Source organism: Dromiciops gliroides, chromosome 3 (genome assembly GCF_019393635.1).
Source record: "Dromiciops gliroides isolate mDroGli1 chromosome 3, mDroGli1.pri, whole genome shotgun sequence".
In the NCBI taxonomy this organism is placed as follows: domain Eukaryota; kingdom Metazoa; phylum Chordata; class Mammalia; order Microbiotheria; family Microbiotheriidae; genus Dromiciops; species Dromiciops gliroides.
Window position 1 is genome coordinate 653,560,838 of NC_057863.1, and position 26,105 is coordinate 653,586,942.

At 40.4% G+C, this 26,105-nt stretch overlaps 2 protein-coding genes across 2 annotated transcripts in view; one reads left to right on the plus strand and one right to left on the minus strand.

Annotated features, from left to right (window-relative positions):
• Positions 1-8,689: 8,689 nt before the first annotated feature.
• LOC122748317 (cyclin-A2-like) lies at positions 8,690-9,979 on the plus strand. The gene has a single exon (XM_043993978.1). The coding sequence runs from the start codon at positions 8,690-8,692 to the stop codon at positions 9,977-9,979; it is 1,290 nt and encodes a 429-aa protein (XP_043849913.1).
• Positions 9,980-16,645: 6,666 nt separating this feature from the next.
• The window catches only part of LOC122746905 (zinc finger protein OZF-like), a 40,624-nt gene continuing 31,164 nt past the window's right edge, over positions 16,646-26,105 (minus strand). Inside the window, exon 5 of the mRNA XM_043992990.1 lies at positions 16,646-24,850. Within this exon, the coding sequence (XP_043848925.1) occupies positions 23,343-24,850 (1,508 nt within the window). The 3' untranslated portion in view covers positions 16,646-23,342. The remainder of the gene's footprint in view (positions 24,851-26,105) is intronic.

Sequence of the window (26,105 nt, forward strand, 5' to 3'; positions counted from 1 at the left end):
TATTTAAGCTGCTAGAGTTTGGGGCATGCCACATTGTTTTAACTGATTCCCCAATTCTCTGCATGCCAAAGTGGCAGGGGTTTCTAAATTGTCATTGATCTTTCTAATGCTGTCATAATGTTCTTTATGGTAGAAAATGTGGAGTTCTCTAGCATCAGTTTTGTCTGTGCCACTGATTTTCAATAAAGGCTGATTTAACTGATGAACCACCACATTCAGCTGATGCTGCTTAGCAAATGCTACAATTGTATCATTTCCTCCCCACTTTCCAAATTTCTTTAATTCATCAACATATTCTTCAAAAGGGGAGTCAGTTACTCTAAAAGACTCAAACTCTTGTCTATGGTTAATCACATAAGAAGCAGCTTCTTATCTGTGTCTGAGATGATTTCTACAGTGACCTTCTAGCTGGTCTGCTAAAGTCCTAAAAAGGCAATTTCTGTCTCCTGATACTTTACGAAGGCTGAGTCCCAAAGCATTTAACTGATCAGTGGGATTATCAAATGGGAACTGCCTATTTCCTCTGAACTCTCTTTGCTCTTTAACAGTTGCTATCGTTAGGGTTTTTAGCTCTTTAGCGTCTACCTCAGGTCTATCTGAAATCTCTTCACCTATGAATGGTGCAGGCTTTACATGAGAGCAATGAATCCATGAGTCTTTTTCACCAATTTTAATGGCAGTAGGAGTTGTCAATAATACCTGAAAAGGTCCTTCCCAGGCAGGTTGGGTTCCACTGGTTCTCTGAAAATTCTTTACATATATTTTATCTCCTGGGTTGAGGTTGTGCAATGAAAAGTCTAATGGGCCTGCCTGGACCACAGCTCCTGCCTCATGGAGTTCACGTAGCCTGGTCTGTAATTCCTGTATATAGGAGGCAACAGAAGTATCACCTCCCACCAGTGATGTATAAACTGGGGAAAAAGTTTTAGCTTGGATAGGAGGGTGACCAAAAAGCATTTCATAAGGAGATATATGAAGTTCTCCTCTTGGTCTACTGCATAGATAGAATAATGCCAATGGTAGAACATCAGGCCATTTCAAATGGGTTTCAGTACATAATTTGCCAATCATACTCTTAAGCTCTTTATTCATACGTTCAACTTGGCCTGAACTTTGTGGATGGTAGGGCGTGTGGAATTTTGGAGTCACTCCCAAGAAAGAGTAGATTTGGGATAAAATCGAATCAGTGAAATGTGTGCCTTTGTCAGAATTGATGCGGGCTGGTGGGCCAAAACGAGGTACTATCTCTTTAAGAAGAATTTTGGCAACAAAGGCAGCTGTGGCTCGGGGGCTGGGAAAGGCCTCCACCCACCGAGGTGCTTCAGTGCTTTGCCTGTAGAAGGAAATGCTTGTTAAATTTTAAGGTATTTAAGCTACTAGAATTTGGGGCATGCCACATTGTTTTAACTGATTCCCCAATTCTCTGCATGCCAAAGTGGCAGGGGGTTCTGAATTGTCAATGATTTTTCTAATGCTGTCATAATGTTCTTTATGGTAGAAAATGTGGAGTTCTTTAGCATTGGCTTTGTCTGTACCATGAATTTGCCATAGGGGGTTATTCAACTGATGAATGATTACATTCAGTTGGTTATATTTCGCAAAGGCTACAATTTCATTGTTCCCAACAAAAGCACTAGCTTTTTTTCAGTATAACTTTCAAGCACCCTGGTTTAATTTCAGAGAACCTGAAGTTGTGGCTTGTGAGGTATTTAATGACTGCTGGTTTGATTCTAGCAACTCCTCCCGGACTATGCTTTCCTCTTCCCGTAATCACAGAGAGATATGGTTTACCACCATTCTGCTTATGCTCTTCAGTTTTTTGTTCCAATATAGCTATTAAATTATTTATGGCTTCATCTACATGGAGTCCATGGAGGTCTAAAACATTCTTTGGTAGTAGGGAAGCATTGACTTTCTCAAATATCTGCACAGCAGCAAGATGGTTGGCTTCTCTCATCTTCTCCTCATGGAGACTACCCTGCTGTGCATAAAATGTGGCAACATTTTTTTTCCCCGTGCGATAAGCTTCTTTTGCCTTGCTATAGCATTCCAATCTCTTTTGCTGGTGAAGGACAGCCTCTGCCCTATAGTCATCATACTTAGGGGTTTTGTGCTGACCTTTAGATGCCTGACCAGAAAGCACTGGTGCCAGAATGCTCTGTTTAGGCTTATTCTCCTCATTTGACTCAAAGACATAATTTGCAACTTCCTTAAGTCTATCAGCTGTTAAGCTCCTCCAATCTGGACATTGGGTCAGAAAATATTTGCGTACTTCTGGCAGTGAATTACAAATAAACATGTTGAGAATAATATAAGAATCTTTTGAATCAACTGGATCTAATCTGGTGTATTGCCTGGCGGTCTCACAAAGCCTATCGTAAAATCTGCTTGGTCTTTCATTAGCCTCCTGAAATGTGCTCATAAATTTCGTCCAGTTTTCGGGTTTTCTAGAGCATAATTCCATTCCCTTCAGAAGTGTTTCCCTAGCATCTTTTAATCTTTGGAAATCCCTGTCATTATTATAATTCCACTCTGGATCCTTTAGAGGCCATTCCTCATCGGCCTTACCCTTCGCAACAAGGGCATTTCCTGCTGAGATAATATCTGTAATCTCAGCTGGGGACAGTAAAGTTTCCATAAGGCAAGTAACATCAGCCCAAGTGGGTTGATATATATTAAATATAGTCCTTAACTGTGAAACTACACCATTTGGATGTTTCTCAAAACTAGGGAAGATTGTTTTCCATGAGCTCAAGTCAGTTGCTGTAAAGGGGTGATATTTTCTAACCTGAAGTGACACTCCCTTTTTATTAAATTCTATATCTTCCTGCAAGGGAAGTAGTTTCAGCTGATTTGATTCTAAAGACTGGCCAATATCCGTTTCTGTAACTGGGTTACCTCCAGTAGGGGGAGCTATCTTAGCGTCTCCCTCACCACGTGGTGAGGCTGGGTTACCTTCAGCAGAGGGAGCCATCTTAGCGTCTCCCTCCACACGTGGTCTACCTTTAATCTCTTCCCACATTACAACCATGATAATACCCATAATGAGAGTTATAGTCATGTGAACTATCGTGAGTATGGTATTACAATTTATTTCAACTGCAGGCATAAAATTCCTACTAATATTAAACACATTTTCAGTGGAAACAGTTACACTCATACCATTATACCAAAAAGATTTTGCTGTGTGAGTGAGGAGGAGACCGATAACACAATGAAGGAATACCGAGTAAACTAGATGTCTAAGTTTGGACAGTATGGTACCCCAACACGCTCCAATGCAAAAAACCGAAAAAACCAAAGGGAAAATGACATATTCGATCATATTTTAAACTGGACTGGCTTTTTCCTTTAAAACAAGGCTTTTAGAGGCTTAAAGTCTTTAAGGGAGATTAGACAAAGGGAAAATCCGTGGGAGGGGGGGTATTTGGAAAATCCACTGAATTAGCCGGGCTGTGGCCAAACTAGGGAGGGTGGGAGGGTCCTTAAGGTCCCTTCAGGGTCGCCAAACTGTGAGATTTAAAATTGGATATTAGATCATAAATCTCCCCTACTTAACCTTTCCCTTAATTTATCTCCCAGACTAGTAAATGGAAGAAGCTTCTGGTTTTCTAGATAGAGCTTTTATTGTTATCGTAGTCACAAGGTGATGTTGATTAGAAGGATAGGAAAGTAGAAACACAATACAAATAGTCTTAAGTCTAAGCTTAGTCTATATTCCTTATAAAAACTCACCAAACTGAAGGCCACCTTTGGAGAGAGAGAGACCGTCTGTGCAGCGCAGTCAGGAGACCAGCAGAGCAGGAAAAAAACCCACTTCTGTTCTCTCCTTGTCTTTTAAGCTGGCGCCCCGGAAGTCGAGTGCATAGCAGGCAGTCTGACATGCGCAGCAGGCGCATTGGCGTGTGTAGCTCATGCCATTGGTCTCCTCCCGGAAAGGGTGGTCCTTCAAAAAACTGGCATCTTTCAGTTATCCTGACTGTTAAAAAACTTTCATTTTTTTTTACCACAGGGATGACCAGCATAGTCTGAATGTTCCCCTCCCTGGGCCATCCTGTCATCTGCCACCCCTCTCCAGAGTCTACTCACACTGAATGGTGAGGGTTGTGGGGAAGGTCTCTCAATATTTTCTGGGTGTCTTTCCCTTCTTCAGCATCTACTCTACCCTTCCTTTTACCCTCTGACTTTCAGTGGCCTGGTTTTCTACAATAATGACAGGCTCCTAGCTTGTGTTTCAACTTATTTAAAGGAGCCTCACTCTCCTTTTCTGGGGATGGTGCTGAAGGGAAATCAGAAAAACAGGTTGTTATAACTGCATGGTAGTTGCAAGGAAAATTTTTCTTTTAGCATCTCTGAGTTCCTTTTTTACTGATTTCAGCCTCCTCTGCCAGAGTGGCAGCTAGCCATGCTGCAGACTGTAAGGAGAAACCCAGTGTCAGAATGTGTCCATTCAGAAATAGCTTAATTTGTTTAGAGACAGGGATATGGAGATTTTTTTTTTTTTGGTGAGGCAATTGGGGTTAAGTATCTTGCCTAGGGTCACTCAGCTAGTAAGTTGGCAAGTGTCTGAAGCTGGATTTGAACTCAGGTCCTCCTGACTCCAGGGCCAGTGCTTTATCCACTGTGCCACCTAGCTGCCCCAGGATATGAAGATTATTAACAAAATAGGACATGAATTGAGCCTGCCCCACAACATCATCTTACTGGAGACCAGCATTAACCTCAAAAGCCTGGACAATCCTGTCATAAAATTGGTAGAGGGAACCCCCCCCCCCCCCCCCCCCCCCCCCCCCGCAAGGCCCTGCTTGGTATCTCAGACCTTTGTTAGATCAATAGGCTGGGAAAAATAAAGGGTATGACTTCCAGGAGCTTATCACTCATAGCTTGGCCAAGTTGATAGTGCTCCTTACCCCAATTCTCCATGTCCGGTCTGTCTTAAGTTCCTCCTCTGGTTCTTTCCAGCCAGCTTTTTGGCAGCATCTTTTTGTTTCCCCTTTCCCAAACTGGGCAATGACGAGTTGGTACAAATCAGGAAACTCTGGTTTATATAAATATATAATGAGTTGGGACTGCTCGGCCAAACCCACTGGGTCCTCCCTGGGGTTGAGTTACTCCTTGGCAATAGCTTGGAGTTCCCCAGGTTGCCTGGGTGTGAAACCATAGGTTGTAACTAAGCAAGTGTCATCAGAGGAATCTCCCTGGATAAGTTTGGGGCTCTCCTTGAAGGGAAATGGGTGGGGTATTTTGGTAGGGGCAGATACAGTTTGGGCCACTGAAAGGTTTGTGGGCCATCAGGGAGAGATTTTTCAAATGACTTGATCCACTCTCTTCATGGGCTCTGGCTCTGCCCTATGGTCCTTTTCATTCCCCTCCAAATACCATTTGTTGAAATTATTCCCTTTGAGAGGCAGAGTTCTCAAGTTCATTAATTTCTGCCCCAGATATTCTAATTTGGCCTTATCAAAGCTACCCCAATGGGGCCAGGTGAATTTTGGTTCATCTTTAGTCAAATTTATCCAAGCCAGGGGCAGCTAGGTGGTGCAGTGGATATAGCACCAGCCCTGGATTCAGGAGGACCTGAGTTCAAATCCAGCCTCAGACACTTGACACTTACTAGCTGTGTGACCCTGGGCAAGTCACTTAACCCCAATTGCCCAGCAAAAACAAACAAACAAACAAATAAATAAAGGGGAAAGAAAAAAAAGCATGACCAAAAAAAAAATTCATCCAAGCCTGCTGTAAGAGGGACCAACAGAGCCATGTCTCTTATACATTTGAAAGGTGCATGTTCTTTTAGCAGAATCCTCAAAACCAACTCCATCTCCAAGGTCAGATTACACAAAGACAAAGAACTATTTAACATCACTTATTACCATCATACAGGTAAACGACTTAAGCACTTAAACAACAAATACAAGCATTCCACAGAGGTCATTTTGGCCACGGACCCAACAAAACCAGCCATCTGTTGGGTGAAGCAAGTCCTTCACAATGGGCCCTCCACCTTTTCAGTCTTCTTGTACCTTCAACTCCACCACTTGCTCTGGGATCCTTACTCTAATCTGTTAGTACCTCTCCCAACTTTGGGCATTTCCTCATGCGTAGAATTGTTTCTTTTCTTTATTTTTATTTTATTTTTTATTTATTTATTTTTTATTTTTGCAGGGCAATGAGGGTTAAATGACTTGCCCAGGGTCACACAGCTTAAGTAAGTGTCGAGTGTCTGAGGTGGATTTGAACTCGGGTTCTCCTGAATCTAAGGCCAGTGCTTTATCCACTGCACCACCTAGCTGCCCCGGGAGTAATTCTTTAAAGAGGAATACCTAAGGACCCCCACCACAACCATTTTCCCCATGATACGTATGATATAAGTATGGTTGAATAATTATAAATATGAGATAATAATAACCTGGAAAATATTTTGAGGAGAGATAATTTAGGAACCATGAACTACATGAGCAACATAAGGCCAGATGTGATATTTTAAGAAAATAGCTTGGATCTGCTAGAAATAGAATACAAAGTATAAATAGGGGGAAAAAAACACTTGTTGCCTTCTTAGGACTTCCAGATCAAAGGAAAACGACTTGCAGTAGCCAGAAAGAATTCAAGTACTAAGGAAAAATTGTGGGGCTCACATAATATTTAGCAACCACAAACCTGAGAAGCACAGAGGGAGGGTAGAATACGTCAAAGATATAAGTTACCCAGTGAAATTTAGTAGAATCCTACTGGGAAAGTAAAAGACTTGGATGAAATACAGGATTTTCAATATTTCCTAATGCAAAGTCATATCTGAGGACAAACATACCATAACCAACACAGAAATAAAGAGAGAAAAAAGTGATAAATACAAAGGAGCAAATGGCAGGCACATTTTAAAAGGTGAGTTATTTACATGCTAATAGTGGGGAGGGGAAGGTAATCCAAGTGTTTTTTCAGGATGATAATATTGGGTGTTATAGAAAGAGGTAAATTAGACAACGGGTTTGGGAATGATATTTTTATGTTCTGATGATGTTAAAAGAAAGGAATGGCAGGCAGGAAGGGATGTAGTAGGGAAGAAAAGGGGAGGAATGGGAAGAAATCTCAAAGAAAATTAACTCACCCAATCAGGGCACACAAGAAAAATATGCAAATAAGGAAGGACTGGTGGAGGCTGTTATTACTGGAACCTTTCATCTTTCACTGAACAAACCAGAATAGGAGAGAGGGGGGTAGGGAGAGGGAAAGTGAGGGAGAGCTCCAGAGCAAGAGACTTAAAGAGTATGGTACAAAAATATATAGATTCCTTCCTTGTTTTTTCTTTTCTTCTCATTGGTAGAGTCCACTGCATTGATTGACAGCGTGGTTCAGGATAAGAAGGCATTTCTGTGAACAACATCTATAAAGTCTGGGGTAACTCTAGTCTAAGGATATTCTTTAGTTAGAAAAGAATATGTTTTCACCTTCCCCTTGAAACATGAGAGAATGCTAATAGGAACACAAACTAACTTTCAGAATTGTGCCTGACATCCAACTTGAGATTGACTCCCCTACCTCTGTTGAAGAGATTCTGCCTTCTACCCAATCCCCAATAGTGTCCTGCCACATCTCATTGAGGAGTAAGGAGAACTCATATCTTCTCGTGTTATATCATCTACTAATGTAGGATTGTTAACATCTGCTGTACCTATAACTAAAGGAGGGACTCCACCCTCTAAGCCCCAAATACCCCCTATCTAAGGAAGCCATAGAAGGTACTGAACCCCATTAACCCTCTCAGAGATCAAGGTATTATTATTCCATCGAAGTATTCCTGCAATACTCTTATAGTACCTGTTAAAGAACCAAAATTGAGTCCTAATGGAAAACCAGTTTACTGATGTGTACAAATGGTGTCTTTTCACCCCTAACCTCTATATAATCCTCCAACACTCAGTGGAACCTAATCCTGCTACTATTTCCTGGAATGCAACTTGGTTTACAGTAATAAATCTTTGTTCAGCCCTTTTCAGTATCTCAGTCCCCCCAGATTCCCAGTATCTCTGCTTTCACCTGGAAAGAGACTCAGTAGACAGGACCCCGACGACAATAACCCTGGGAATAAAGCACTATTAGTAGTTTATCCTATTTTATACATAAGGAGGCTGAGACTCCGGAGGTAAATGATTCCCCAAGGATCACCAAGCTGATAACAGGAAGAAATGACTGCTTCTTGAATCCAATTTTCTCTCCAATAGGGTGTAAACCTTTCCTAAGGAAAGATGGAAAAGATAGAATCTTATTGCAAGTAGGTCTAGTAGTCCTGTCTTCAGAGGCTGAACTGTGAATCTGGACGAGTCAGACACAAGTGTAGGCTTGAAGGGCCTCCAGCTTGCTACAAATTCGAAGTGTTAACTGGCCTCAGTGCCAGAGCACTAGAGCAAAGAGGATTCCAGTCAAGGTGAATTCACACCTTTCCAAATCACGGTGAGTTGTCAAGGAGTCAAGAAAGGGGGTGGAGCTACTTCCTAAATAAAAGGACCCGACAGTCAGATCAGACAGATTTCCTTTGGGGGACTGAAGGTCAACAGATCCCAGCTGCCGCAGGAAAGAAGCAGTAGAGCCAAGGAAGATGTCTTACAAGGGCAGGCCAGCCCTGGCCGGGCTGTGGCGCGCGTGTTGGGGTGCGGGCGCGGCGCCCTCACGGGGCAGGAGACCCCGCGGCATGCTGGGGCGCACTTGGGCCAATGCGGTGGAGCCGCAGCTGCCCTGGCTGTCCCGGATCGCCGGCCCCGACGACAAGGAGAACATTCAACCAGACGAGTGCGGCGGGCGGGCCGAGCGCACGATTCGTGAGAAGCTGGACCTGGTGCAGACCCCCAGCCCCAGCCCCAGCCCCCGCTGTGCCCTTGACCTGGCCCTGCAGAAGCCCCAGAGCCTGGGGGGCGTTGCTCCTCTCTCTGATTCTCCCGTTCATGATGAGCAGGATATTGGCCCATCCCGCAATCCCACCCGTGAGCAGGCTGCTTTCACAATTCATGGGAATGATCCAGGGCGGGAGAATGGAAAGCAACTCCCTGTCCCTAAAAAGGTGGAGCCTGAAGATGATGTGCTGGATTTCCTGTCAGCTGTGTCCCCCGATTATCCAGGGGATGGTCGTTTTGAATCCCCCCTTCCTATGGACACGTCTGCGGTACTGGAACCAGAGGAAAAGCCACCCAGTGTCGTCGATGAAGCCCTCGACTACCACGAGGACATCTATGTGTACCTGAGGGGAATGGAGGTTCGGTGCAAGCCGAAAGCGGGTTACATGAAGAAGCAACCACACATCACCAACAGTATGAGGGCTGCCTTGGTGGACTGGCTGGTGGTGCTGGGGCAGGAACTAGACCTCCAGAACGAGACTCTGCACTTGACTGTGAACTACACTGACAGATTCCTGTCCTCCATGTCAGTGTTGCCGGAGAAGCTTCAGCTGGTTGGCACTGCTGCTATGCTGCTCGCCTCAAAGTTTGAAGAAGTCTACACGCCCACAATGCTGGAGTTTCTGTACCTGGCAGATTACATGTACACGAAAACGCAGTTGTTGAAAATGGAGCAGATCATGCTGAAAGTGCTGGCTTTTAACCTCGGGGCACCAACAACCCATCAGTTTCTCACGCAGTATTTCCTACATCAGCAGCCGGCCAGTTCTCAAGTGGAAAGTTTAGCAATGTTTCTGGGAGAGTTAACTTTAATCGACGCTGACCCCTACCTGAAATATTTACCATCAATTATCGCGGGAGCTGCCTTTCATATAGCACTCTACACAATCACTGGGCAAAGCTGGCCTGAATCACTGATCCAAAAAACAGGGTACACCTTGGAAAGTCTGAAGCCATGTCTAATGGACCTCCACCAGACCTACCTCAGAGCACCACAGAGTGCCCTCCAGTCAGTACTAGAAAAGTACAAGATGCAAAAGTACCACCGTGTAGCCCTCCTCAAGCCTCCAGAGACACTCAACTTGGAGTGAGGGAGACAGGCAGGGCTGTCCCTGCAACAGAAGCCTTGATGTACTTGTCATCATAGTTCCAGATGTCTTCACAAAGCACAAGTTGCCACTGATTACAGATTATGAAGGACCTTTTTTGTTGTTTTTATGATCTTAAATATAAATCTTTTGTATACACAACTGTCCTGTGTGTTTACCTACATGTGTAAGTGGTTTTGTTTATTCGTCGTATTAACCAAGCCCATACCTTAGGATAAGAGTTAATGTGGTCGCCTCTGGCTAACAAGTGTAAACTGTGGTCAGAACCTGTCTCACTTACAGGAGTCTGCAAATCAACAGTGTGCTGCAAGAGAGCCCAGGAGAAGGGTTTTTCAGGATAAAAAGTTTATAACGGGGGGCAGCTAGGTGGTGCAGTGGATAGAGCACCGGCCCTGGAGTCAGGAGTACCTGGGTTCAAATCCGGCCTCAGACACGACACTCACTAGCTGTGTGACCCTGGGCAAGTCACTTAACCCCAATTGCCTCACTAAAAACAAACAAACAAAAAAAACACAAAAAAGTTTATAATGTTGGCTACCCTCCCTCTCATGTCTGTTTTCCTTTTTTGTCTTCCCTAGACATGGCTACCATTAGACACAAATAGTTGGTGTATACATACATATATATATATATATACACATATTTATATAATTATATTACATGTAATTCTAATAAAGTATTTTTTCCCATTACATGTAAAGATAGTTCTCAACTTTTGTTTATACAAGCTTTCCAATTTCAGATTTTTCTCCCTCCCTCCCCCCTCCCCTAGACAGCAGGTAATCTGATATAGTTTTTATATATATATATATATATATATATATACACACACACACACACATAATAACATTAAACATATTTCTGCATTAGTCATGTTATAAGAAAAAAATCAGAGCAATGATGAAAAACCTCAAAATAGAAAAACAACACCAAAGACAAAAGAAATAGTATGCTAAATGAACCATACTTTCTTTTGTCTTTGGTGCTGTTGTTTTTCTATTTTGAGGTTTTTCGTAAATCCTTATTTTTAATAGCATTCTTAATAATATAAAAGAACCTTACGATCTTTTGTCAGATCTGATTAGATCAAGGGTTTTTAGCCAAGGTTTTTCATTCGCAGAAGTAAAAAAAAATTTTATGTATTTCAGTATAATTGGTTTTCTTTGCAGTCCTATGAGTATGAGAAGGGGTCTATAGGCTTTACTAGCCTGACAAAGGATCCAGGACTTAGAAAAGCATATGATCCCTTCGATGAGATGTTTTGTTTGGCTTTACCTTAAGGTGCAGCTGATGCTACTAATATAAGGAACAGGAGAAAGAAGGGCCAGCTTTACTCATTTCCCTACTCATTTTAGAAGAAGCAGGATATGGTGGCAAGCTCACAGAACTCAATGTGAAGAGACTAATTTTCTAGAAATAACCAGTTGTGTCACACAACTGAGGTCTAACTTACAAAGAGAAGAACCCTAGTTTTGAATGCATCCCCTACATATTTTACTTAGTCTGGGACAACAAATCAAGCTATCAATTAGAACACAGCGACTAAAAAGCTAAAATAGGAAGACAGCTCCTCTCTCAGGAAAAACAAAACAAAACAAAACAAAATTAAAAGAAAAAATAACAACCAAATACCTTAAAGCAGTCAGAGAAGAATTTCAGTTTATGAGGTATACAAAGAAATGGGTACATTTTGAATATAATTCAGTTTCAGATTTTGTAGCTTCTTTGTGTCGATGAATTTTAATAGTCCTGGATTTATCATTTCATAGTTCTCCAGATAGTTTTCTTTCTCAGTCTTTTTTTTTTTTACCCTATCCCTATTACCTTGTCTTCTCCCCCACTCTCCCACCTCCCACTTCATCCACCCCTCTAAGAATTCTCCCATCTCCTTCCCCACCCTCCCAAACCCCAGGCCACATACCCCTCTAGAAGTCCCTCCCCCACTCTGTCCCCCAGTTTTCTCACCTCTCTACATGTTCAGAATACTTCTACAACATTTCCTCTTCTACCCCAATGAGAATAAGGTTCCAACATTACCAGCCCTCCAGCCCACCTGCTTCCTCTGTATTAGTTCTTCCATCCATGGTCCATTTTTATAATTGAGAATTAATTATTAATAACTAATGTCATGGGGAAATTCTCACCCCCCTTTTTAAATTAATGTTGTTATTTAGTCTTCCCTTTGTAATACTTAAAGATTTAGATTCACTGTCCTGCACCAGACCATACCCAGGTGGAAGCTATTGTGCTTTGATCAGCTTTGAGGTGGGGGGGCCTACATTCTTTTTCTGATGTCTCCTTGACCAAGATTTGAATGACCTAAGTCACATATCCCAAGACCTCACTTTAATATAATCCATCTCCAATCATGTCAGCCAATTAGATTTTCTTGCCATTTGATGAACTACCTACTATTTGGAAGGGTATGTAAACTGTGAGTCCACCCCTATTTTGGTCTTTGGTCTGAGAGAGATGGTCACTGATCACTTTTATAAATAATCTGCCAACCTTATTAATAAAATGATCACATTACCCCAAAACTATGTCTCATGCTTTCAATCATCATATAATTGCTCCCTTTTACCTTTTCCTACCCAATTTTGTTTTTTAGAATCACCCCGTCATATACAATTCAGCCTCAACTTTTCTTTTAAACTAAGTTAGTAATGAGGACGGTTTTAAGAATACTGATAACAGGCGGCAGCTAGGAGGTGCAGTGGATAAAGTACTGGCCCTGGATTCAGGAGGCCCTGAGTTCAAATCTGAACTCAGACACTTTACACTTACTAGCTGTGTGACCTTGGGCAAGTCACTTAACCCTCATTGCCCTGCTCCCCGCCAAAAGAATACTGATAACATTTTCATATGCAGAATAAGTAAACAGTTTGATCTTAATGAGTGCCTTTTAGTGAGTCCTTAATGTTTTCCTTATACTTCTTCTGGATCTTTTATATTGAATTTTTCATTGAGTTCTAGTCTTTTTGTTCTAATACCCGAAAGTCTTTCAGTTTGTCAAATTAAAAGGTAAAATACTGAAGCTAAAGCTTAAATGCTTTGGCTACATAATAAGTAGAGAAGACTCAAAGGAAAAGACCCTGATGTTGGGAAATACTGAAGGCAAAAGGAGAAGGGGATGGCAGACGATGAGCTGGAGAAATAGTGTCATGGAAACAACAAATATGAACTTGTAGACTTTGGGAAATAGTGTGGGCCTGGTGTGCTTGGGTCGATGGGGTCAAAGAGTTGGACATAACTGAATGACTGAAGAACAACGAAGAAAAGACATTTTCAAGGAGTCTTTTAACCTAAGTATCATTTGGTACTTTTTTGGTGCTAAAACATTATGTTTTAATATTTCCTCCATATCTCTAATTTATCTTCTTGTTCCTTCCCCCCCAATTCTCATATCAACTTAACTAAAAACAACAATAAGAAACAAAAAACTATTGCTTCATTTCTAGAAATTTCTATAGATCTTATGTCCAAGCTCTATTTTGCATTTAGGCCTTACTTTTTGTTATTTTAAATTCATTTTTCCCTTCTGAGTTTTTATTTTTGGCATCCTAATCATTGCAAGAGCCTTATATCCATTTTGTTAAATAATTATCCTAACCTTCCTTCCCAGGTTTCAACTTTGGGTTAGGACCAGGTCCTCTAAAATTCTCATGGTATTGTAATAAACTGGAATCGACTGTCTCTCAGGGACCCCTCCTCCCCCTTTTTTGGTGAGGCAATTGGGGTTAAGTGACTTGCCCAGGGTCACACAGCTAGTAAGTGTCAAGTGTCTGGGGCTGGATTTGAACTCAGGTCCTCCTGAATCCAGGGCCAGTGCTCTATCCACTGTACCACCTAGCTGCCCCAGGGACCCTTTTACTACTTTCTTTGGAGTTGTGTATTCATTAATGATCACCAGGACAGCTTGAGCCAGAGATGCACACTAGTCACTCAGTCAGCTTTTCTTAAGTGCCTACCAGGTGCCAGGCACTGGGCTATTCTCTGGGGATACAAAGAAAGGAAAAAAGCCCCTGCTTTCTGGAAGCTAAATCCTCCATGCAAATAACTGTGTATAAACACGTTGAATACAGGGTAAATTGGAAATAATCAACAAAGAAAAGACACTCAGAAAGGCACTGGGAAAGGTTTCCTTTAGATGATGGGGCATTAGTCGTGACTTGAAGGAATTCAGGAAAACCAGGAGGCTGAGATGAGGCGGGAGGCAATTCTATGCAGTGAACATCCAGAGAAAATGCTCTGAGTTGGGAGAGCTGCTGATGCACCCGTGGCCAGCACTCTCCTCTAAGAAGCACTCTCCTTTGCTCTGTAGATTTGGCCCCTTCCATGGCCCTTTCCCACTGTGCTTCACTTCCATAAATATACCAATTCCTCTAGGTTACAGAGCGGACAGTGACCCACAAAATGACCCCCACCATATCCCTGATTATGGAACCTACTACCGAGCTTTTCCCCTTCCTCCCCCGTGGCTTCATGCCCTCACTCTCTGCCAGGTGCTGGCTGCCTCTATAAGCTCTAACTGCCCACTCCTGAAGCAGTACCAATATCCTCTCCAGCCAGCAAATCCCCGCAGACAACTAATACAAAGCTCCCATTTCTCTTCCAGGAACATCTCTCTTTACTCCTAGGAACATTCATCATTGGCATCACCTCCCACTACATAAACAGCTTTCTCCTTTCCCTGCTCTTTCTGATCTCTACCCATCCTCCTCCGTGACTCCCCCCCACCCCCACCCCAGGCTTTCCTCTTCTTGAGAAACCACAGGAAGCCCTTTCCCCTCCTTATCAGCTCTCAACTTGATCAGGACACATCACACAACCCAGCATGCTCATAGACCCCTGCCCCACTGCTATTCTACCTCTCATTGGGTAATTTAGTCCAACAAAAACTTTGAATTCCCCGAAGGGGGTGTGCCCAAAGTTCATTACATAATGATTTCCCTTATGATCTCGTCTTCCACCTTCACCCCAGTCTCCTTGTATACATTTAGAAAGAAGTTTCTTACTGGTCTCTCTGCTGTCACTTGGTTGCTGTTGCTTTCTTTGTCTGTTGCATTGGTTTTGCCCTCCTGAATTTCTGTTATATTAACTTTTTGAGAAACAAATATACCCCTTGGTAAGGTACCCTGCCCTGTTCCCTCTTCTCCTCTTTTCTCTAGCAAAGCAGCACAGAATGTTGCCACCCTACGGCTATCGAAGCCTGGCTGATTGCTGTCCTTTGCAGTTTGGATCTCTGTGAAAATGGAAGGAGGTGGGGGTCAGGGTGTGGAGCTGAGCTCTGGGATAAACCTAGGCACATACCCTGCCCAGGACTCTCTGCAGGATATAGCACTTGTACTATGTTGGCCATCCTGGCCAGTTTGGAGTTTGGATCTCCATAGTAATAGAAAGGGAGAGGAATCAGGGTGGGGGATTACTTAGATTCTTTGGCAAGTCCATGAGTAGAGTTAGCTTGTGCATCCTTACTGTTGGGAGGATCGTGAGTGGGGGGAGAGGGAGCTGAGTGAGCAGGGATTAAACACTGGCTCCTTGAGATTTTATTTTGAGTGTTTAATGTCCTAGATGTGGAGACTCCTGACACTTCTTTATACTTGGTGCAGTTCTTGTTCAGAGAGGGTTGAGAGGTCATTTGGAGTCCTACATACTGATGACCACACGACCTGAGAAATCTTGAGATTTAAAAATTAAATAATTAACTTAAGGGTGGAAGGAGGGATGAAGTTCTAATTGCTTTTAATTCCCTCCCTCCTCTCCTCTTGTTATATAAATTTGCTATGAAAGGGAAAAGGAGAAACAGGCGGGAAAATTTCCTGTTCAGAAAGGATATAGCCCAACGGGGAAACTGGATCAAGAGGATACTACTTTGGTGAATGAAATTCTTAAAGACAAAATTCCAGGTGTTATTAATTAATGCATTATCAAGGCTAGGATCACCAATAAATTGAGGTCATTGATTTCTCTAGATGTTCAAAGATGCCAGGGGAGCATCCTAGGCCCTTTTAAATCCAAATGTCTTTCTTCTGACAGCACATCATTGAAACTACCCCTAACAAGTGACAAGAAACCCTGATTAGTGGACATTAAATGAGGAGGTGGGCTGAGTTTTCAACTCCACCCTATTACTTCATCATTGGGGAGGGAAGAGGGGGACCAGGCAAGTCAACTGGGGAAGGTAGCCTGGTCATGAGATTCAGCTGCCTCTAGCAATCTAAACTAGGAAAACCACCCTAATCAGGATCTCCCTGACTTCGTTTCCCCTTTGTAGACCAAGTCACTCTCCATGTAGATCAGAAATCAAGGACACAAGAATCGCCCGTGGTAGTATGGATGGGCTCAGCCTGGCTTCTATGCTCATGGGGTCAATAGAGAGTCCAGCCCAGGCCTTGGGAGGGGCTGCAATGTGATCACATTCCTTAGCAAATTTGGGCTGGGAGAGGTTTCTCTATTTGAGCTAAACTGAAAGGTGGGGGTTTTGACAGAAAAGGGAGCATTATATATTAAACTAATAGTCAAATTATACAGCATTAGAATTAATTTTCCTCACTTACCATTGTATTTCCATTGTCATCCTCTCAATTTTTCCAGGCACAGATATCCACCTAGGATAGTTCTTAGATCACACACATGACATTTCCCTTGAATGGTGTATTATTAGCTTTATGAAAATTCAAACAATCATACCTGAAATCAAAACTCAGAACAATATCAAATTACAGTTCCAAGAGATGTTTTTCCTCATGTCCTTGCAATAATAATAGTTAACAAGAAATACACATGAAGTCTTATCTTATTCATCCTTTCTAGTTCAAATCCATCCTGGAGAAGAAATCAATAATTAGAAATGAAGAAAATAATCACATTCTGAAGTTTTATAATATATTGAATACAGGAAAGTTCACTCAAAATCTAGAAAACCACTGGCTATTGTGAGCCTTCAGGCTTGACAGATATGTAAAGGTATTTGTATGTTAACCCCTAAAGCAAAAATAAATTCTTTGAATCTGGGATTTGTTGACAAGAAGTTGGCTCAAAGATACTATTACATAATAATTACATATCATTACACACTATTATATACTATTACACACTAATACATACTATTCAGGTGTAATTCCATATTTTTCATAAGCAATGATCACAAAGTAAAATCACTATTTAAAAAAGAAACTTGTTAGTCCCTTCAGCTCTGAGGTCCTAGTTTCACATTAAACTACTTCATTATTTTAGAAATTCACATCATTCTTTCAGTAACTTCTCACATCAAGCTGATAAAATTTTATGACCTTACTAAGCTAAAAATCCAGGGGACTGCAAATCTGCAAAGCCTCCAAAAAACTTCAGATATTTACAAAGTCTGGGATACTTTCCCAAACAATAACTATTATTATTCATTTTAAAGCAAAATATACCCAATTAAATACTTGAAAGTTTGTTTTAACCATAATGACAACAATCTCTATCAAAAGAGTAGGTTCTTTTCCAATGATAAAAATTTGCATGGGCAGCTACATGGCAAAGTAGATAGAGTGAGTGCCAGGCCTAAAGTCAGGAAAAGTCATCTTCTTGAATTCAAATCTGGTCACAGACACTAGTTGCATGACACTGGGCAAATCACTTAAACCCTGTTTGCCTCAATTTCCTCATCTGTAAAAGAAGCTGGAGAAGGAAATGGCAAATTATTCCAATAACTTTACCAAGAAAACCCGAAAAGAAGTCACAGAGAGTCTAATGCAACTGAACAGCTATATGCATATATGTGTGTGCATGTATGCACACACACATACACATATGCCTGAACATATATACATATGCATATGTGTCTTTGTATGTGTATATATACACATGCATGTATTTGTGTATATGGTTTGAGAAAATAATTATTAATAATGGGTTTTGGGGGACCAGCTTTCTCTCTACCTCTACCCCCTTCAGAGGTAAATTTTTAGTAGAGAAAATTCTAATCTCTTTCAGGGCCTAATCCTGTGCAGGGTATACAAAGAATGGAGATAGAAACCATACCTATCTGAATATGCCTTTGCCCACAGGGGGTCTGTCTTTCACTAGACCTTGATGCCATCATGCTAGAGCTTATTTTAATATGGACCACCCTCAGTCAATGGAACTGAATGACACTGACCAATTAGCTTTGATCAATATGTAGCGACACACCTCTATTCAAAGAGGATAACAGTCAGGAGCAGAGGAGGTTCCTGGCCAGCACCATCTGGAACTCACTTTTGGTCGGGACCCACAGTCAGTTGGTGAGCACTCTGCTCATTAGGTAATGTAGGGCTTGAGGCCATGTGCTTTCTCTCTTAGAAATATGGCACCCGGGGTTTTCAGCTTGGGTTAAATGCCAGGAGGTCAACTCTTAGTACTAACATTTAATATGATTTAATAATAAATGCTTAATACCTAAACTGGTGTAATAACCAATTTAGAAAAACCTAGTCTGGCCCATAATGATTTAGCAAAAAATAATCTAGTTCCCCAATAATTTATATAACTCAATTTATATGAAGATGCCTTCTGGGTATTAAAGAACACACGTCTATCACGTGGTGATTGTGTATGTAACAATCTTGAATGAGTAAACTTTAGTGCACTTGTCTTTCTGTACCCTGAGTTGCCTTATTCATGGTATGGCTAAAAGGACTCCAAAAATTCTTGCAACAGGATGGTTATTGGGAAGATCAAATGACATAATTATAAAGCCCTTAGCATACTATGAGGCACAAAGTAAGTGCTATATAAAGTTTAGCTATTATATCTTAAAGTCATGAACAGAATAAGAGCCTAAACATCCTATTAAAAACAAAACAAAAAAACCCCAACAACTGTCCAGGTCTCTTTAGAACGTGAGGTCAAAGTAGAGATAGAAAGAATTCACCTGTCACCAATGAAAAGCAACTCCACAATGAAGGTCAAAGAAAAAATACTGCAAGCATCCAGAAAGAACAAATTCAAATGCTGAGGAGCTATAGCTAGGATCATACATGATTTAGCAATCACTACTACAAAGGAGTAAAGAGTTTGGGAACATTCCAGAAGACAAAGGCTTACAACCAAGAATAATTTACCCACAAGAAAAAAGTATAATCCAACAAAGGAGAAAAATATCTTAATGAAATGGAGGGCTTCTGACCATTGGTAGTAAAAAGCCAGGGCAGAATAGAAACTTTGAAAAACAAAGACCAGAGTCAAGAGAAACATAAAAAGGAAATACAAATAAAAAATAATTGACTAAAGAAGGATAAAGTTCTTATATTATAATATGGAGAGATGATACATATGCCCCCATGAACTCAAGCATATCAGGGGTGATAAGAGGAATTATACAAAAGATCTGAGAATGGGTGTATGATGTCTAGATGACCTTAAAAGAATGGAAAGGGAAGGGAAGAGGCACCCATTGGGAAGAGTAGGGTTAGGAAAAATCATGTCCCATAATCAAGAAAAAAGGATAGAAGTCTATACCACAAAAGAAGATTTATTTGGGGGATGAGCTGATATTTAAACCCCACTCTTATCTCAACTGAACAAAGGAAGAACTCACATATAGATTTGGGTACATAAAAACATAAAGGATATAGAAAAAGTATTTATCTCTTTTTGCAATGATGAAGAATTAAAACCAGAGAAGGGATGCCCATCAATTGGAGAATGGCTGAACAAGTGATGGTATATGAATTTGATGAAATACAACTGGGTTGTAAGAAAATATGAAAGGGATGGCTTCAGAGAAACCTGAGAAGACTTCTATTAACTGAAGCAAAGTGGAGTGAATAGAGCCAGCAGAAAAATTTATACAATAACAAAAATATTATAATAAAAAGAACTCTGAAAAATTGAGGAACTTTGATCAATATAATTACAAACTATGACATCAGAGGACAAATGCTGAAATATGCTATGTACCTCCTGATAGAGATGCAGGATTCAGAGTGCAGAATAAGACATGGTTTTTTTGGACTTGGACAATGTAGGAATAGTGTCCTTGATTATACATATCTCTAATAGGGGGCTTGTTTTCCTTTCATGCTTATGTGAATTGGGTGTAAGAGGTAGGTGGAATTTTCGTTGACATATAAAAAAAAAGCCTAGAAGAAAATCTATTCAGGTACTATTCACAATTTGGCTTGAGTTTTACATCTGACATAGATTTTGTTTAAAAAATAGATAATTCTAAGTATATAAAATTTAAAAGGTTTAAATATAGGAAATGAAGATCAAATAAGAAAAAAAAATTGTGGAGTGAAGAACATATCAAATGTGACATCAAAATGACCAATAAAATTAATTTATATCCAAAATATATACATCAACACCATTGAGTACTAAGAGCCATTGCTAATGAGCATTGAACAGATATGAAGTTTTCAAAAGTACTGAGAACTATGAAAGACCACATAAAAATACATCCTAAAGTGCCAATAGTAAGACAAAATCATGTTAAAATCATTTTGCAATTGCCTGTCATGCCTTCAAAATTGGTGAAAATGACAAAAAGGACCATCAATATTTATTTTGAATTTTGAAATTCACAAACATCAAATAGGAACACTTTATATATGCCATGAAATATGAAAAGAAGATTACACATGAAACAAGTTCTCACATACAGAGCTGGATTTTTTTTTTGAGTAATTAGAAAATTTAACATAGCACTTTCTTTTTCTTTTTTTGAGGCAATTGGGGTTAAGTGACTTGCCCAGGGTCACATAGCTAGTAAGTGTTAAGTGTCTGAGGCCATATTTGAACTCAGGTCCTCCTGAATCCAGGGCTGGTGCTCTATCCACTGTGCCACCTAGCTGCCCCTAATATGGCATTTTCAAAGCTATACTCATCCCTTCTGACTTGTTCCTGTTCTATTGCATGTATTTTAAAAATCCAGCAATTTCCTTTCCTTTTCTTCTCTCTCTCTTTTTTTGGGGGGCAGGGCAATGAGGGTTAAATGACTTGCCCAGGGTCACACAGCTAGTGTCAAGTGTCTGAGGGCAGATTTGAACTCAGGTCCTCCTGAATCCGGGGCTGGTGCTTTATCCACTGCGCCACCTAGCTGCCTTTTCTTCTTCTTTTTTTTTTAAAGTGGGGGAAGGGCAATCCTATTCCTAATCTCCTTTAGTGCCATCCTCTCCTACCTAAAATTTAAAACAAAAAAAAAAGGTCAGGAAAGCAGTTAACCAAAATAAATTCCCACACTGTCCATGTCCTAAAATCTACATATTATATACATCACCTCTCATTCAGGAGGCAGGTAGTGAAGACTTCTGCAATAAAGGTTGGTCATGACAATAATTAGAATCACATCTTTCAAACTGATTGTTCTTTACAACAATGTTATTATTATCAATTAGTCATTCATTGTTCCTTTTCCTGACATACAGAGCACGACAGTATTTGTGGAAGGATTTGAACCTGTCTTCCTGATACAAAAGGCAGTGTCCTACTGTTACAATTAGTGCCTTCCTCTACCATGTTCTGAATATCAATTTGAACTAAAAGTGACTATCTACATTTTAGCCTACTAACTCTACTATGAGACTTAGAGCTTATAAAATAAATAACAATACCTACTTTTTTCCATTGTGACTTAATACTTGCAAAACTCTTTACTGAAAATACTGTCTCCTTTGTTCCTTATATCAACTGTAGGAGGTAACTGCTATTATTATCCCATTCTATAGATGGGGAAAATCAGGCAGGAATAGGTTGTGACTTCCAGGGTCACATAGCTAGTAGTGTTAGAGACTGAATTTCAAGTTAGGTCTTGTGGCTCCAGGCACAGCACAATGCTCGTTGTGCCACCTTGTGTTTTATGAAATCACTACAGAAATAAATGTCCAACAGATATTTATATCAGGACTAACATTTATACCAGGACTTTTTGCATCACCAAAGAACAGGAAACAAAATGAATCTTAATTAATTAGGGAATGGCTAAAGAAATGCTATGGAATATTATTGAAGAATAAAGACAAACATTAGGATTTCAAAGAAAAAATTATTATATTTATAGGGCTTTATGAACAGTATGAAATTTGGGATGTTTAAGAAAGTCTGTACCACAGCAAGAGGCCTACCCTCATTCTTTTCTTTTCTTTTCTTTCTTTCTTTCTGCAGGGCAATGAGGGTTAAATGACTTGCCCAGGGTCACGCAGCTAGTAAGTGCCAAGTGTCTGAGGTCAGATTTGAACTCAAGTCCTCTGAATCAAGGGTCCATGCTTTATCCACTGAGCCACCTAGCTGCCCACCTCCCATTATTAAGATCCAAAAGTTTTATCTCCAGGATGATTTCTCCATTTTAAAATCAAGCATGAGTTTTATGTAAATGCCTTGACATTGGTAAAAGGCATTGCTTTGATAAGCCTTCTTTCCAGTATGAATATTCTCATGTCTAGTGCTCTCTTTTTTCCAGAGAAAACCATAACCCCAGTAAGCAAGTTCATAATATTTCTCTCCACTATGAATCCTCTGATGTAAAGTAAGAGATGCACTCTGATTGAAGGCCTTCCCCCACTGAGTCTATATAGGGCATCTTCCCAGAATTAATATTTTGATGCTGAACAAGCTCTATAGTCCATTTGAATGTTTATTCTCATTCATTGTGGCGATAAAATTTCTATGGTATGGGAATTTTTTAATGGGAAATAGGGATGACTGTTAGTTGAAGGTTTTGCCACATTAATTATATATGGGAAAATATGGGCCCCCCTCAAAAGCTGATTGACGTTGTCTGGGGAACAATTAATGTCTGGGAAATGAATATCAGTTGGGAGAAGGGTGCTTACTAATGGTTCTTTTCCTCCCCCTTCCCCAGCAATCAGGATCACATGATGAGAGAGACCCAAGGCTGGTCATGTGGGGGAAGAGTTTAGAGGGCTGTTCCTGCCTTGCCTCTGAGGAAAAAGGGAGGAGTTTAGAAGGCTGCCCCTTTGACTAAGAAGGGAAGAGTTTAGAGGGCTGCCCCTTTGACTAAGAAGGGAGGAGTTTAGAGGGCTGCCCCTTTGACTATACTGCAATCCAATTGGCTAGCATTTGTCACCAGTGTCTTGGCTCAAAGATTGTGACTGAGGAAAAAGGGAGGAGCCAGCTGGGTTAAGAGATAAAAGGGCTCCTGAGCCCCTCGCTGGAAGCCATTTCCATTAGGGAGCTGGCACATCCATGACTGAATGTATAAATAAAGACCTTTGATACTTCTCCCACACTGAGTCCCAGAAATTTTTAAATGGGGTCTCTCATATCATATTCATAAGGTTTCTCTCTAGTATGGATTCTTTAATAAAGAGGAAAACTAGAGCTGTCTGAAAGCTTACCAACACTGATTACATTCCTATAATTTTTCTCCAGTGTGGATTTTCTGATGTTGAGCAAGCGAGACCCTCTGTCTGAAAGTCTTTTCACACTGATTACATTCATAAGGTTTCTCTCCAGTGTGACTTCTCTGATGTTGAACAAGAGTGGAGTTCTGTCTGAATGTCTTTCCACACTGATTACATTCATAAGGTTTCTCTCCAGTGTGGATTCTCTGATGCACAGCAAGACTGGAGTTCTGTGTGAAAGCCTTCCCACACTGATTACATTCATAAGGTTTTTCTCCAGTGTGGATTCTCAGATGGTGAGCAAGATTGGAGTTCTGCGTGAAAGCCTTTCCACATTGATTACATTCATAAGGTTTCTCTCCAGTATGGATTCTTACATGATTAGCAAGATTGGCCCTATCTCGGAAAGCCTTCCCACATTGACTACAATCATAAATTTTCTCTCCAGTATGGATTCTCTGATGTATGGCAAGAGTGGACCTTTTTGTGAAAATCTTTCCACAGTGATTACATTCATAAGTTTTCTCTACAGTGTGAATTCTCTGATGAAGATAAAGACTGGAGCTCTGTCTGAAAGTCTTTCCACAGTGATTACATTTATAAGGTTTCTCTCCAGTGTGAATTCTCTGATGTTCACTAAGACTGGATCTTGTTCTGAAAGTCTTTCCACATTGATTACAATCATAAGGTTTCTCTCCAGTGTGGATTCTTAGATGGTTAGCAAGAGTGGACCTTTTTGTGAAAGTCTTTCCACATTGAATACATTCATAAGTTTTCTCTCCAGTATGGATTCTTTGATGATGATAAAGACTAGAGCTCTGTCTGAAAGTCTTTCCACATTGATTACATTTATAAGGTTTTTCTCCAGTGTGGATTCTTTGATGTTCACTAAGACTGGATCTCGTTCTGAAAGTCTTTCCACATTGAGTACAATCATAAGGTTTCTCTCCAGTGTGGATTCTCTCGTGTATAGCAAGACTGGACCTATTTGTGAAAGCTTTTCCACATTGATTACATTCATAAGGCTTCCCTGAAGTGTGAATTTTATGTTGGCCAGTGAGCTTTGAGTTCTTGCTGAAGGTCTTCCCATCTTCATTAAATATATAAACCATTTTCTCAGTGTAATTTCTCTTATGTCTAATGAGGTCTGAACTCAAATTAAAGGTCATTTCCTGGTTATTACCTTGGCATATTTGCATTTCAGGAGGCTTCTCAGAAGACTGTATAAGCCCAACCTTTTCAGTAAAGCATTCTCTATCTTCATTATATTGAAAACACTCATTCCTGGAGGTCATTTTCTTACACTGAATTAGGACTGAATATTGTCTGAAACCTTTTCTATCTTTATCACATTCATAGTGATTATTTAAATTTTTCTCTATCTTGATATTCAAGTCACAGATTTCTCTCAAATTGAAGTCACAGAGACCACCACTCATCAATCTTTGCTGGTGAGAGTCTTCCACAGACAGGCTTAGCTTTGCAGTAGTCTCATTCACCTCAGACCCTGATTCCGCATCTAAAGGAAACAAACATATTTATAGATCTACAGACATGTAAATAAATCTTCTCTCCACTGGAAAAAAAGTAAACTGACTTATATTTTATCCCCCCGGTCAAAAAGAAGAGTTTTCAAACTTAATGGGTAGAATCAATCAATTAAAAATACCATTAAGTCACATCTACAGGATGATTTAATTTATGAAGAACTTCACAAACAATAACATTGGACCCCACAATAAACTTTGACACAGGCAGTGTGGGATTCTCATTACACTCTGCTGTTCTGAGCTCATGGCTTCAGTTTTAGAGTGACAAAACCAACATCCCTGCAAGTGAGACTAGAACTCAAATCCTGGGACTGACTATACTCAATCCCCAGTACTAGATGGCCTTATTCCACTTCATTTGCAATCCTTCACTGACATACCTTTTGCTAATTATTCTTTTTATTTTATGGTACTCAGGAAAGCTTTCTGCTCTTCTAAACTGACCAGTTTTGATGCATTAGCACTTTGTAATCCTTTATAAATTTCATTTGTTAAGCTAAGAAATAGTTTACAGTTTTCACCTGTTCTATTTATTTTCAGTGTTACATTCAACTCTTCTTATCTTCTATTCAGATCCATAGATATGTCACTTGCTGCACAGATACTAAAAACCAATATTATTTAATTACCTACCATATCTTTGAGCATAATGTAATGTTCCTGGTGATCTTTTTTAATCTAATTGGTGGTTCATGAATACTTTGGGGAGTTCATAATTATGGTCTAAGAGAGCTAAGCTAAAAACCCTTTAGTGGCACCTTAAGCAGTAAATGCCCCATTTTGTTACAAATATATTTTTCCCTTGGGATAAAATAAGCATGTCCATGTTGGAAACATAATAGTTTTCTTTATGCAGTGATTCCAAATAGTCATGATCAGGCATAAATTTTGGTGTTCACATAGTGATTATAGCAAACTTTGACTCTTTTCAACTAAGTAAAACATATCAATTCTCAACCTATCATCAAATTGTTTCTAAACTGCCAGAAAAGTTTGATATTCAAGCACAAATCAATGCCCACTGGATGGTCATAGATATGGACATACCTTCATTTGCTACCTATAGTACACTGGACCAGAGTAGTTCTCTTATTCCAGGCTTGCCTCGGAATTGTATCTCATTAGTGCTGTAATCATCCATCAAGATGGTGCAAATGGCAGAGTCTTTGAAAAACATGCTCACTAGGCATGAGTATTACAAGACATCTTGAAATCATCAGGGAC

Coding starts and splice junctions, on each gene's coding strand:
- LOC122748317 (XM_043993978.1), top strand. CDS start 8,690: ATGCTGGGGCGCACTTGGGCCAATGCGGTGGAGCCGCAGCTGCCCTGG.